Raw genomic sequence first — 15,461 nt, forward strand, 5'->3', positions numbered from 1 at the left:
TATGTATTTAAAACAATGTTCCCAGGTCTTTTAAATTTCTCCCAATAGGCTGAGATCTCCTGCTGTTTCTTCTTACATAAATGTCACTGTGTGAGCCATCATAGCCCAGCTCACTCAGTCTGAACTGAAGTATGTTCTGCTTCATGCCTGCCTGCTTTGTGTAAATGCTTTGTCAGTGTGTATTAATAGCTAGTGCAATACCTTGAATTGGGTAATGCGATAGATTTACCTGGTGGGTAACCTGTTTGTTGGTATCAAACAGACTCTATCGTGTTCAATGTCTGTTAACTGGTACAGAGCGTAGTTCAGGATGGTTTTATTATGGTTTGATGCACGGTGTAAAAGTTATTCTTGTACATCTAAAATGTTTATGTCCTCTCTCTCTCTGTGTTGCAGAACAACAACAATTTAGACGCCTGCTGTGAATACTTGTCCCAGGTCAGTCCGGGCTACCTTTACAGTGAAGAAGGGAATCTCAGTTTTTCTGAAGACCCCAGCTTCACCAGGCTCCGTAATCACATGACCCAGCTGAACCTGGACTTGCAGTCTCAAAATGTGCATGTGGCTACAGTTCGGGACAGCGTGAGAATGAACGGCAGTCGGACTCTGGCCCACAGCATGAGTGACGGGCCCCTCCAGACAGGCCAGGCCACGAACAGCGACTTCTTCCAGCAGGAGCCCCAGTCAGCCCCAGTGCAGGTTCCCTCCTCTCTTAATGTTTTCGGAGTGATGGAGCCCACACGTAAACCTCAGCCTCCACAACACCTAGGACTCTACCCTCTTGGTGTAAAGGGAACAACTATGGGTTCCCAGCACACGCCACGATTCAACCCCATCACCGTGACATTAGCCCCTAATCTTCCGACAGGCCGCAGCACGCCTACTTCTTTGCACATACACGGTGGGCCACAGTCGGGCCTAAGCAGTCCTCAGGGTAACTCCATTTACATTCGTCCCTATGTCAGCCAGCCTGGTACGACCTGGCAGACCCAGCAGCACGGAGGCAGGCCTCAGTACAGCCCCACTTCTCAACCCCAGCAGCAGATCTACCAAATCTCTCATCCTTCTGCCCTCTCTAGCCCGTGGTCTGTTCCTCAGCATCCGTTCTCCTCACATACCTCACAGACCTCTCATGTCTACATGCCAATTAGTTCCCCCACAAATCCACAGGCACCCTCCATTCCTAATACTGGAAGCCAGGCGTCCTCCTCTGGTGTGTCTTCTTGCTGTCCTTCCTCCTCCTCTTCCTCCTCCTCTGCCATGCCTGGCTCCCTGTCTACCATCAGCCAGTACAACATTCAGAACATCTCCACTGGCCCACGGAAGAATCAGATTGAGATCAAACTTGAATCTCCTCAAAGGAGCAATTCCACAGCTGTGTTGCGAACAAGCAGTGGGCCCCGTTCATCTTCCACCTCCTCCTCCTGTCCCTCCTCATCCTCTTCTTCATCCGGAGTGTCAACTGTCCCCACCACCCCTCTGTCCATCGGAGGTCCAGGTCTGAGCCGCAGCCAACCCACTGTATTCATCTCTGCCAGCCCTCCTACTGCTGCTACCACTCCCTCTGAGGAGGCTATCGTGGCCTCAGCTGGCTCTCGCTCCCAACCCAAGTTTTGTGGGGCAAGGAACACAGTCTACATCTCAGCCAACACTCCCTTACAAGGGCCCCCGGGGGCCAGGAACTTGGGGGGCCAAGTCAGCATGGGCCCTGCCTACATTCACCACCATCCACCTAAGTCCCGTGCCTCTATGGGAGCTGGCGGAACAGCTTCTTCGCCTCGTGTGGTGGTGACTCAGCCCAACACCAAGTACACTTTTAAAATCACAGTGTCTCCAAATAAACCTCCAGCTGTGTCCCCTGGAGTCGTATCTCCAACCTTTGAGCCCAACAATCTCCTCAGCTTACCCTCAGACCACCACTTTGTGGAGCCGGAGCCCCTGCACCTCTCAGACCCACTGTCGCCACACAAGGAGAAGCCGAGTGAGACTCGCAGACTCAGCATGGGCTCTGATGATGCAGCATACACACAAGGTGAGCAATGCTGAATATCATCTCTGTGGTGGCATTTTAATCATCTCTGACACACACACACACACACACAGAGTGTGTGAGAGGGTGGGGGTTAGGGTTATATACGTATGTGTATTTATATAAATAATGTGTGTTTTTACATATTTAATGGAAGTGATGACTGAATTATTCAAACTTTGCTTTCATAAGAAAACACACAGCCTGGCAGACCTTAGGCGTTCCAGCTGTCAATGTTTCCAGGTAATCTGATGAGATTTCACCCCAGCTTTCCTGAAGCATCTCCCACAAGATGGATTGGCTTGATCAGGGATGTCCAAAGTGGGTCCCCGGGGGCCGCTGTCCTGCAGGTTTTAGATGTTTTCCTGCTTCAACACACCAGATTCAAGCCTGCTAATGATGATCTGAATCAGGTGTGTTGAAGCAGGGAAGCATCTAAAACCTGCAGGATGGCGGCCCTCAAGGCCCAGATGTGGACCTCCCTGGGCTTGATGGAGTCTTCCTCCGGTCAAGCTGCTCCCACAACAGTGTTCAGATCCGGAGACTGTGCTGGCCGCTCCATTAGTCAGAATTCTGGCTGACTTTGAATATTATGTGTTTTGGGTCGTTATCCTGTTGTAGGATGAAATTGTTGCCAATCAAGTGCTGTCCACAGGGTATGGCATGGTGTTGAAAAATGTTGTGATAGCAACCCCTCAAAGTCCCTTCTGCTTAATCTCCCAGTTTCCCAGCTCCAAAGCACCCCCAGACCATCACGCTGCCTCCACCATGAGTGGCTGATGGTATTCAGCACTGTTTTCACATCTTACCATTTGTTCTGCATCTCACAAATGTTCCTCTGTTTGATCCGAACACTTCAAACTTGGACTGCTCTGTCCATAACACCTTTTTCCAGTCTTCTAGTTTCCAATGTCTGTGCTCTTTTGCCCATCTCAGTTTATCCTTCTTTTTGTTTGGCTGGTCTGAGATTAGGCTTTTTCCAGCGTCCTGAAGTTGATGCTGACACTGGTGTTTAACGGGTACTACTACGGGTGCAGCTGCCAGTTGAGGACCTGAGATGTGTCTTTGTCTTAAACTACCCATTCTCAGCTGTGCATCGGGGCCTCCCACCCCCTTTTCTGTCCTTGTTAGGGCCCGTTTGTGTTTCTTTCTGAAGGGAGTGAAGACGCTTTAAGTTTCCTCACAAAGAGGAATAGCATGCTCCCTGTTTGCTCCCTTATTAGTCCAACCATTTTCAGCGGTGCAACACAATTGAAAAACTAATAATCAGTTGGCCTTATAAAATGTATATCGACTGGCATTTGAGGCCATACCAGGAGATTGATGCTGATTAATTAATTTAGTTAATTTGAATTGTTTGTTAAATGGATAAAATTGTTTGTGGATTGCATGAAAATGTGTTTTTCTTTAGAAAACAAGGACCTTTTCAAGTGATCCCAAACTTTTGAACTTTTGAGTGTATATACATACTTACAAGATGCATAAGAATTACGCAACAATCAAATTGGTTATTAATACGATCCCTGTTTACCACAATCACATTTCCAGTTTGACAGTTCCATCTGACACCATCTGGACCTGCAGCCTTGTTCTGTTTTCCCTGCTGCTTCTTCACCTGACTGCTGCAGACAGACAGGCTGGAGGGGGCAGCAGAGGGGGTCAAATGTTTCTTGATGTGGGAGAAGATGTTTGTGAGACTGTGTTAAGGTCCATGAGTGAGGTGGAGGGTGACATTATGGGGTGTGATGTGGGTACAGGTGAGGTGTGGCAGCGGGGCAGGGGAGGAACATGCTGAGTGTGGATCTGAACAGAACCTACTGAAATACGTTCAGCTCATTGGCTCTGTCCAGGCTTCCACCAGTCTGATGCTCTTTCACATTAAAGCCTGGGATCTTTTACATCCCTGACCACACAGCTCTCCCAGTGTTCTGCTGGAGCTTGCTTTTTAGCTTTTTCCTTTACAACTCCTTGGCATCTTCTTTTGAAGCTGTTTTGAACATTTCTTATTAACTCTGTATTCTACCATGAAGGCTTTCTTTCTGATGTGTAGCAGCCTTTTCAGTTCACTGGTGATACAAGGTTTTTTTTTTTATTGGAGAAGCTCCTCACTCTCCTTGTGGGAATAATTCTCTCCACAGAGAAGTTAATGTAATCTGTCACACCCATGGCATTGATACCATCTCTATGTGGTTCACAGACTGCATTCCAGTCTGTGGTCTCAAGCATCCCTGCAGACCCCCCTAATTATCTCCTCCTGAGATAATTAGGGGGGTCTTCTGGCATGTTGTCTGTCTGGGCTGGTTCAGGTAGGATGCCCTCGTTCATGGCAATATTGTGCAAAACGCAGCATGCCAGAATAGTCTGGCATGCCTTCTCTGGGCTATAGAGGAGTTTGCACCCACTGTATGGAGACACACCCACCTGGCCTTTGGCTCAGTGCGCTCCATAACGGCACGGATGCTTTGATACGTGTACAGTCTATTGCTCTGATTATGTTTGGCAGCCCAGCCATGGCATGAAAGTCCCTCTTAATTTGTACTTGTTGGACAGCGGTGGATGGCTACCATGTACCATGGTTAGGGCTGGGTACCGAACTTCGGTTCTTTTAAGGCACCGACTGAAATGCTTCGGTAGTACCGAGTATCAAAACATGCCTCGTCTTTCGGTACCCAGAGATTAATCAAGTGATTAAGAACTGATCATGCTGCCCTCGATTGGCCGTAATAATGTTACACTTTGCCGTATGCAGGGAAATGTGGTTATGCCCACAGACGGGTTCATGTGTATCTGCGTTGGGAACTGTAGGTGTGTGTCGAACCGGTTAAACAACGCCACCGAGGTCTAAAGCGTGGCTCCATTTCCGTGGCTCCAGATTGATGCAACATGTGCCAAAAAGTCCTCTCTGCTAAGGCCAGCAACACGACTAATTTAATGAATTATTTGACCTGCACAAAATCAATTTAAGAGCAGAAAGTTGCTCCCTGTTTGACTGGAGTCGGACCGCAGCCATCCTCCTCTCAGCATTCAGGTCAGCCTGTGGACGCCACAGAGCCGAGCGGCATAATTAAAAGTCTCCACCACTGGACTCGGCTTCATCTAAGAGCACCGAGGACGGAGCAGTGTGTGGGATTATAACAGGTAACGTTCAGCGAAATCCGGCAGTAAAATGTTACTGCAGCTTAATACGAGCAGAAAGCAGACATGATGATGTTTCTGAAGGAAAACTGCTCAGTGAAAAGTATCCTCAGTATGTGGGATAGTGTTAGACACCAACCTGTCACCTGTTTGCAACTGTTTTGCTCTGGAAATTATTTGTTATAAAATTTTTTCTGTAAGAAAACTGCTTGAATTGAAAAAATAGATGATAAAATAGACCTTGTTATATACAGAGTCAAGTTAACCTTCAATTAGTGCATAATTTAAGTCAAACAGAATTATGTCAGCATAATTATGGGGTATAATATATATCTATGATTACTTCAAAGTAATTAAATATACAATCAACTAGTCAAGCAAACTTGATTAGAATAACAGCAGACTATTTTATAAAACTCCTACGACAGGTCTGGATAACTTAAATAATAATAAATTCACTTTGTACCTGAAAGAAACCTCAAAATACGAAAAAAGTTGGTGAATGCGCAAATTCTCTTAAATCGCTCGTACGCACGACTTAAGAACAAATCTGTTCGTACGAACAGTTGTTGCATGAGGCCCATTGGGTCACTGCATCGAACAGATCAGTGTGTGGATGCAAAACAGTTTTCTCCAGCTAAACTCAGACAAAACTGAAATCATTGTCTGTGGCCCACCGAAACAAAGAGAAAGTGTTATCAGTCACTCTGAGACTCTCTGAAACCTATTAATCATGTTAGAAATCTAGGAGTAATATTGGACTCAGACCTGAACTTTAACAGCCACATTAAATCAATAACATAAGCAGCTTTTTACCATCTAAAAAACATTGCTAGACTCAAAGGAATAGTGTCTAAACCAGACCTAGAAAGACTAATCCATGCGTTTGTCTCCATCAGGTTAGACTACTGTAACGGCTGCTCACTGGGCTGTAAACGGGCCGTAAGACAGCTGCAGTACATCCAGAATGCTGCTGCTCGAGTCCTGACTAGAACCAGGAAATACAACCATATTAGTCCAGTGCTCAGGTCTCTGCACTGACTTCCTGTCGCTCAGAGAATAGACTTTAAAACAGCTCTGCTCGTGTACAAGTCTCCTCATGGTCAAAAGTACATCTCTGACATGTTAGAGCCACATGAACCAGCTGGGACTCTGAGAACCTCAGGGAGGGGTCTCCTGCTGGGGCCCAGAGTCAGGACTAAACAAGCTGCGTTTCAGTTTTATGCTCCTAAAGTCTGGAACAGTCTTCCAGAAGATGTGAGACAATGACAATGGCTCTGACAATGTTTAAATCCAGGCTGAAAACAGTTATATTTAGCTGTGCATATGACAACTGAAAGTGTTTTATCTGCACTCTAAGCTTTTAATTAAATTAATTAATTAATTATTTTTTATGTTTTTGGAATGATTTTATTTGCCTTCTTGTGATTTTATGTAGCTGTAAAGCACTTTGAATTGCCTTGTGTACAAATTGTGCTCAACAAATAAATGGCTTTGCCCACATAAAAAAAAATAGATCAATAAAAAATCTAATATCCCACCTTTCATGTGGGAGACCTGAGTTCAAATCCCCTGCATGAAAGGTACTACCTCCAGTAGGGGTCCTTAGGCAAGACCCCCGTACCCTACATGCCTCCCTGTAACTCGCTTTGGATAAAAGCGTCTGCTAAATGGATCAATACAATCCGATACAATCCGGTTTTTAATTTTTAGTCTTGCCGATCTGATACAGAGAAACAGCGCTGAATTATGGTAACAAACTGTAAGTTTCATTGTGTGGAAAAGACTGGGATCATTCTGTGGTGCAAGGCAACATCAGACTTGACTTAAACATTTCTTTCCTATTTTTTTATATCAATATATATATATATATATATATATATATATATATATAAAACAATCTTAACCATAAAAAATAACAAGTGTAACTGGTTCAGTCAGTGCAACCAGGGATTCAAAATAATGTAAAACAAAATATTAAATAATAAAGACACTAGCTTCACTAGCTTGGTTGGTAGACTTTCAAAATAAATGTCAGTCAGCTCTTTATGTAGTTTAGTGCAAATGGGAATTAAACATCTATTACAAAAGCATCTGAGTAAAACAATACCTTCTGTAGCCTGGTAAAAACTAAAAAAAAAAACTAAAATCAGAGGTAGTCCCAACTTAATTTTTTACCACTAGAGGGGGCTAAAGGCCCTTGAATTAATGCCATGCTGGACAGGAAAAGGGGGAAATTTATTTATTTATTTTTTTAAAACGGCCCATTGTACCCGATACCCGATCTCGAATTTTCTTCAATATCGATACCAATATCCGCTCCAAATATCGGATCGGTGCATCCCTGATTATACACACAATATACGCTGCTACCGGAATAACACGGGAACAATCTCAGAACATAATGTTGACATAAAACGGCACTGTCAATATTTTTTGCCCTTCTCTGTCCTCCTTAGCGCTCCTAGCTCATCCATTTTATTTGCCAGGCAAATAAAACTGGGCTTCAGTTGGCTGTTTGTGCACAGTGTGCCACCAGTGGCTCATTTAGCCCACACTCATATAGGCTGAGCACCATTAAGTAGCCACTTTGAAAAGACTCTATTGGTCTATTTTTTTGTATGTTTGTCACACTTAAATGTTTAGATATTAGAAAAAGACAATTTACACAAGTAAACACAACATGCAGTTTCCAAATGAAGGTCCAAACTTACATGCCCCTGTTTAGAAGTGATTTCCCCCTGAACCTAATAACTGGTAGGACCACCCTTAGCAGCCACAACTGCAATCAAGTGTTTGCCACGACTGGCAAAACACTTTTAAGGTCATGCCACAGCATCTCAGTTGGATTCAGGTCAGGACCTGAAGGCCCTAGGCCACTCCATCATTGTCCTGCTGCAGAACCCAGCTTCAGCTGGAGGTCACAAACTGATGGCTGGACATTCTCCTTTAGGATGTTTTGGTAGACAGCAGAATTCATGGTTCCATTTACCACAGTGAGTCTTCCAGGTCCTGAGGCAGCATAACCGCCCCAGACCATCATACTTCCACCACCATACTTTACTGATGGCATGATGTTCCTTTTCTGAAATGTGCTTCTTTTATGCCAGATGTAATGGGACACACACCTTCCCAAAAGATCAACTTTTCTCTCATCAGTCCACAAAACTCTTGGGGATCATCGAGATGTTTTCTAGCCTTTATGTTCTTTTGCTCAGCCGTGGTTTTTGTCTTTGAACTCTGCCATGCAGGCCATGTTTGCCCTGTCTCTTTCTTATGGTGGAGTCACGAGCACTGACCTTAAGTGAGGCCTGTGGTTCTTTGGCTGTTGTTCTGGGGTCTTTTGTGACCTCTTGGATGAGTTGTTGCTTTGGGTAATTTTGGTTGACCAGCCACTCCTGGGAAGGTTCACCACTGTTCCATGTTTTCTCCATTTGTAGATAATGGCTCTCACTGTGGTTTGCTGGAGTCCCAAAGCTTTAGAAATGCTTTATAACCTTTTCCAGACTGATAGCTCAGTTACTTTGTTTTCATTTGTTCCTGAATTTCCTTGGATCGCAGCTTGATGTCTGGCTCTTGAGGATCTTTTGGTCCGCTCCACTTTGTCAGGCAGGTCCTTTTAAGTGATTTCTTGATTAAGAACAGGTGTGGCAGTAATCAGACCTTGGTGTGGCCAGAGAAAGGGAACTTGACTTTCCAAAGTTGAGATACACCACAGTTAATTTATATGTACGTACATGTTATATGCATGTACATAATAAAAATAATAATAACATTTATTATTATATTATACATATCATTATTATATATTTCTATATATGTATATGTATATATTTATATATGTGTATAGGAAATTAATCTTTGATTATATGGAGTGAACCTTGAATATATTGAATAAAACTCTGAATATATTGAACGAAACTCTGAATATATTGAACGAAACTCTGAATATATTGAATGAAACTGAATTTATTGAATGAAACTCTGAATTTATTGAATGAAACTCTGAATATATTGAACGAAACTCTGAATATATTGAACGAAACTCTGAATTTATTGAACGAAACTCTGAATTTATTGAATGAAACTCTGAATTTATTGAATGAAACTCTGAATTTATTGAATGAAACTCTGAATTTATTGAATGAAACTCTGAATATATTGAATGAAACTCTGAATTTATTGAATGAAACTTGACTGATGTCAGACTTCACAGAAGTGCCTGCAGCCATCTTGTCTAACGTGTAGATACTGCAGCAAAAAGCGAATGACACTGAGTCAGTCCGCTCGGAATCTTGTATGAGGAATATTAAAGAATGAGGACATCATTAACACACTGGGGAATGCGTGTATGGGCCAAAATCCCCCACATACCCGTTCTTCTGACGAGAAAGTTCACTCCCTTTTGAACCGTGGCAGACCTACAACAGGCCAGGCAGCTGTTTATCAGGCCGACCTCAGCATGCCTTCAACCTCTCAGGAGTGCCCCAAAACAGTCCCTGTGTGCAATCTCCACCCGTAAAACAAGAAAGGGCCCAAGACACAAGATGTAGGAATAGCTAGGCTTTATTTAAAACTACGAGGGCTCTTATAGTGCATATAAAAATATATGCGTGTATCGGGGTATCCGCGGGGTAATAAAAAATCCAATAATTTGAATTTAAGGCCTTAAAATGTCTAAAATGATCTTAAAATGTCTTAAATACAATTTTGAAAGGTCTTAAAAAATGTATTAACGTTACTTTTATTTAAAACAAATGCATAAACTTCAGACTTGCTTTTAAGTATTTCGATTTTTTTTTTGGACGCTACAACATAACATCAAAACGGAACTGAAGTACCTGAGCACCCCGGTCACAATTTATCCTGATGGGAAACCCTAACGTGGTGATGTTATTACACAATGTAAAATCACGTTACTGTGCAACAAGTCACCTAATGTTACTGTAATTACTGTATTCTCCATTAATAAAGCCTTTCACAATCCACTTCTACATCACTGCGTTTACATATAAGTGTTGGGGGGGGGGGGCACCTCATCTCATCTCCAAAGTTAATAGTTGAACAAATATTACTTCACAATAGAGGCTTCTGGTGTTTTTAGTCAGGTTCAGAATGTGAAAGAATCCTAATTCCAGGCCTCAGAGTTTCCTTCGGGCCGTTTGTACTTTTTAGCCAGTATGGTTGTGAAATGGGTCTTAAATTGTATTCATGATGGTCTTAAAAAGTCTTAAATTTGACTTGTTGAAACCTGCAGAGACCCTGCATATGTATAAACATATACACACACATATATATCAATGGGTTGGGGTGCATTGTTCTGAGTAAAGAGGTGTTGAATTTGTTTCTGCAGCCAGGTCTCGGTGGAAAAATATTACCCTCCTGATATTCCTGCTGCCTTCCTTGATATCCCTGCTGTGTCCTAATTGGGCCCAAACTTTATTTGCCAGTGATCTCACACTTCCAGTGATGATCAAAGGAAGAAACGGTTTAACCCCGTTTTACCCTTTTTCTCCATTTTGTTCCTGCTCTGGACCCTAGACGTCCCCTCTTCAACTCATCTTGATTTAGGGTCTTATTCAAGGCATTACTTGGGCTTTGGAAAGCTCGGGTAACCATGGTAATGCATCATAACATATGTTAGAAATTCCCAGAGTTCCCAGCAGCATGTTTCAGAAATGTATTGGTTTATTTATTATTGTTTGCACTTCCAAACAGGAAGAAAAGCGTTAAAATGTGCAGGAAAGATCTGAAAAACCTATGAATAACTTTACTTTTGCACCCACCCTCATCATACACATGCATAAACACACGTGCAAATCTGAGTTTTCACAGTAAAAAAAGCTGAAGAAGATGTAGAGAGCGACCCAGTCTGTCCAGAACTGGTTTATGGGGTTTAAGAAGATTTGTTGATGCTGTGTATTCCAGAAATGTTGTTTAATCTCTTTGTTTTTTCAGTAGTTCTGTCTTGTCCATCCATTTGATATTCAGGTTTTGCCTCTTAGTGTCTGAATATTATGTTGGCAAACACAAGAATGATGGCCATCGTTTCTTATATTCCTTTGATGTCTCTCTCTCTCTCTCTCATATTGATCACTTATAGCACCATGCAGTATTTACCTGTTGCAGTAGGAACTGCACATTAGTGTATGCAGCTCATAGGGAACTGTTGTGATAATGTCTCCTTTTGTCTCTCTTCTGTCAGCATTGTTAGTGCATCAGAAAGCTCGAATGGAGAGACTGTGGCATGAGTTGGAGATGAAGAAGAAGAAGTTGGAGAAACTAAAAGAGGAGGTGAACGAAATGGAGAATGACCTGACCAGGAGAAGGCTGGAGAGATCCAACTCAGCCTCCCAAATTCCTTCAGTAAGATCAAAGATCAATTCACATTCCCATGTTCTAAACGTCTGTTTATGCTAAATCTATCATTTGCCAAAAGAAATGTGGTGACTGACAAGAGGCCGACCAGCAGGAAAAAGGCCTGGGTCAGACTGCACATTAGTCAGCAGGCTCGTAGTACAGCAGCGTAGTACAGCAGCGTGTTACAGCAGCGTGGTACAGCAGCGTGTTACAGCAGCGTGTTACAGCAGCGTGTTACAGCAGCGTGGTACAGCAGCGTGGTACAGCAGCGTGGTACAGCAGCGTGGTACAGCAGCGTGTTACAGCAGCGTGGTACAGCAGCGTGTTACAGCAGCGTGGTACAGCAGCGTGGTACAGCAGCGTGGTACAGCAGCGTGGTACAGCAGCGTGTTACAGCAGCGTGGTACAGCAGCGTGTTACAGCAGCGTGTTACAGCAGCGTGGTACAGCAGCGTGTTACAGCAGCGTGGTACAGCAGCGTGGTACAGCAGCGTGTTACAGCAGCGTGTTACAGCAGCGTGGTACAGCAGCGTGGTACAGCAGCGTGGTACAGCAGCGTGGTACAGCAGCGTGTTACAGCAGCGTGGTACAGCAGCGTGTTACAGCAGCGTGTTACAGCAGCGTGTTACAGCAGCGTGGTACAGCAGCGTGTTACAGCAGCGTGTTACAGCAGCGTGTTACAGCAGCGTGGTACAGCAGCGTGGTACAGCAGCGTGTTACAGCAGCGTAGTACAGCAGCGTAGTACAGCAGCGTGTTACAGCAGCGTGTTACAGCAGCGTAGTACAGCAGCGTGTTACAGCAGCGTGTTACAGCAGCGTGGTACAGCAGCGTGGTACAGCAGCGTGGTACAGCAGCGTGGTACAGCAGCGTGGTACAGCAGCGTGGTACAGCAGCGTGGTACAGCAGCGTGTTACAGCAGCGTAGTACAGCAGCGTGTTACAGCAGCGTGGTACAGCAGCGTGTTACAGCAGCGTGTTACAGCAGCGTGTTACAGCAGCGTGGTACAGCAGCGTGTTACAGCAGCGTGGTACAGCAGCGTGGTACAGCAGCGTGGTACAGCAGCGTGGTACAGCAGCGTAGTACAGCAGCGTAGTACAGCAGCGTGTTACAGCAGCGTAGTACAGCAGCGTAGTACAGCAGCGTGTTACAGCAGCGTAGTACAGCAGCGTAGTACAGCAGCGTAGTACAGCAGCGTGTTACAGCAGCGTAGTACAGCAGCGTAGTACAGCATCGTGTTACAGCAGCGTGTTACAGCATCGTAGTACAGCAGCGTGTTACAGCATCGTAGTACAGCAGCGTGTTACAGCATCGTAGTACAGCAGAGTAGTACAGCAGCGTAGTACAGCAGCGTGTTACAGCAGCGTAGTACAGCAGCGTGTTACAGCAGCGTAGTACAGCAGCGTGTTACAGCAGCGTGTTACAGCAGCGTAGTACAGCAGCGTAGTACAGCAGCGTGTTACAGCAGCGTAGTACAGCAGCGTGTTACAGCAGCGTGTTACAGCAGCGTGGTACAGCAGCGTGGTACAGCATCGTAGTACAGCAGCGTGTTACAGCAGCGTGTTACAGCAGCGTGTTACAGCAGCGTGTTACAGCAGCGTGGTACAGCAGCGTGTTACAGCATCGTAGTACAGCAGAGTAGTACAGCAGCGTAGTACAGCAGCGTGTTACAGCAGCGTAGTACAGCAGCGTGTTACAGCAGCGTAGTACAGCAGCGTGTTACAGCAGCGTGTTACAGCAGCGTAGTACAGCAGCGTAGTACAGCAGCGTGTTACAGCAGCGTAGTACAGCAGCGTGTTACAGCAGCGTGGTACAGCAGCGTGGTACAGCAGCGTGGTACAGCAGCGTGGTACAGCAGCGTGGTACAGCAGCGTGGTACAGCAGCGTGTTACAGCAGCGTGTTACAGCAGCGTGTTACAGCAGCGTGGTACAGCAGCGTGGTACAGCAGCGTGGTACAGCAGCGTGGTACAGCAGCGTGGTACAGCAGCGTAGTACAGCATCGTAGTACAGCATCGTAGTACAGCAGCGTGTTACAGCAGCGTAGTACAGCATCGTAGTACAGCAGCGTGTTACAGCATCGTAGTACAGCATCGTAGTACAGCAGCGTGTTACAGCATCGTAGTACAGCAGCGTAGTACAGCAGCGTGTTACAGCAGCGTAGTACAGCAGCGTAGTACAGCAGCGTAGTACAGCATCGTAGTACAGCAGCGTGTTACAGCAGCGTAGTACAGCATCGTAGTACAGCAGCGTGTTACAGCATCGTAGTACAGCATCGTAGTACAGCAGCGTGTTACAGCATCGTAGTACAGCAGCGTGTTACAGCATCGTAGTACAGCAGCGTGTTACAGCAGCGTGTTACAGCAGCGTAGTACAGCATCGTAGTACAGCAGCGTAGTACAGCAGCGTAGTACAGCATCGTAGTACAGCAGCGTGTTACAGCATCGTAGTACAGCATCGTGGTACAGCAGCGTGGTACAGCAGCGTGTTACAGCAGCGTAGTACAGCATCGTAGTACAGCAGCGTGTTACAGCAGCGTGTTACAGCAGCGTGGTACAGCAGCGTGGTACAGCAGCGTGTTACAGCAGCGTGGTACAGCAGCGTGTTACAGCAGCGTGTTACAGCAGCGTAGTACAGCAGCGTGTTACAGCAGCGTGTTACAGCAGCGTAGTACAGCAGCGTGTTACAGCAGCGTGTTACAGCATCGTAGTACAGCAGCGTGTTACAGCAGCGTAGTACAGCAGCGTGTTACAGCATCGTAGTACAGCAGCGTGGTACAGCAGCGTAGTACAGCAGCGTGTTACAGCAGCGTGTTACAGCAGCGTGTTACAGCAGCGTGTTACAGCAGCGTGTTACAGCAGCGTGTTACAGCAGCGTAGTACAGCAGCGTGTTACAGCATCGTAGTACAGCAGCGTGTTACAGCATCGTAGTACAGCAGCGTGTTACAGCAGCGTGTTACAGCATCGTAGTACAGCAGCGTGTTACAGCATCGTAGTACAGCAGCGTGTTACAGCAGCGTGTTACAGCAGCGTAGTACAGCAGCGTGTTACAGCATCGTAGTACAGCATCGTAGTACAGCAGCGTAGTACAGCAGCGTGTTACAGCAGCGTGGTACAGCAGCGTGTTACAGCAGCGTAGTACAGCAGCGTGTTACAGCAGCGTGTTACAGCAGCGTGTTACAGCAGCGTGTTACAGCAGCGTGTTACAGCAGCGTAGTACAGCAGCGTGGTACAGCAGCGTGGTACAGCAGCGTGGTACAGCAGCGTGGTACAGCAGCGTGTTACAGCAGCGTGTTACAGCAGCGTGTTACAGCAGCGTAGTACAGCAGCGTAGTACAGCAGCGTGTTACAGCAGCGTGTTACAGCAGCGTGTTACAGCAGCGTAGTACAGCAGCGTGTTACAGCAGCGTAGTACAGCAGCGTGGTACAGCAGCGTAGTACAGCAGCGTGTTACAGCAGCGTAGTACAGCAGCGTGGTACAGCAGCGTGGTACAGCAGCGTGTTACAGCAGCGTAGTACAGCAGCGTAGTACAGCAGCGTGTTACAGCAGCGTGGTACAGCAGCGTAGTACAGCAGCGTAGTACAGCAGCGTGTTACAGCAGCGTAGTACAGCAGCGTAGTACAGCAGCGTGTTACAGCAGCGTGGTACAGCAGTACCCAGCTTCATCCCGTAAGATGATATCACAAACCGTTTCCTTTAGATTTACTGTGCAGTTAATTATGAAAAGAAAAAAAGCTTCTTTTACTGCACAATGTGAAGTTGGGCTTACACTTAGAGCAGTGATGCTGAACCCGTGCAGGTTCTGATGCAGAGGCACGGGTTGAGGGAGATGGTTTCCTCTACTGTTACACTTTGAGTCAACAGAGAAGTGGCTGCGGGAGGTTAACTGGCCTTTGCTGCTGAGATCAGGAGCTCCATGGTCCTGTGTTGTAAAAGCTGAG

The 15,461-nt window shown here is 45.7% G+C and overlaps 1 protein-coding gene across 2 annotated transcripts in view; it reads left to right on the top strand.

The window, feature by feature from the left end:
* The window catches only part of tab2 (TGF-beta activated kinase 1 (MAP3K7) binding protein 2), a 45,300-nt gene that overhangs the window by 24,713 nt on the left and 5,126 nt on the right, over nucleotides 1-15,461 (top strand). For both annotated transcript variants that reach the window (XM_072362828.1, XM_072362829.1), the window contains exons 3-4: nucleotides 397-2,032; nucleotides 11,370-11,530. In XM_072362828.1, coding sequence (XP_072218929.1) covers nucleotides 397-2,032; nucleotides 11,370-11,530 — 1,797 coding nt within the window. The remainder of the gene's footprint in view (nucleotides 1-396; nucleotides 2,033-11,369; nucleotides 11,531-15,461) is intronic.

Source organism: Leuresthes tenuis, unplaced genomic scaffold (genome assembly GCF_036924035.1).
Source record: "Leuresthes tenuis unplaced genomic scaffold, fLeuTen1.0.hap1 SCAF_13, whole genome shotgun sequence".
Lineage (NCBI taxonomy): Eukaryota > Metazoa > Chordata > Actinopteri > Atheriniformes > Atherinopsidae > Leuresthes > Leuresthes tenuis.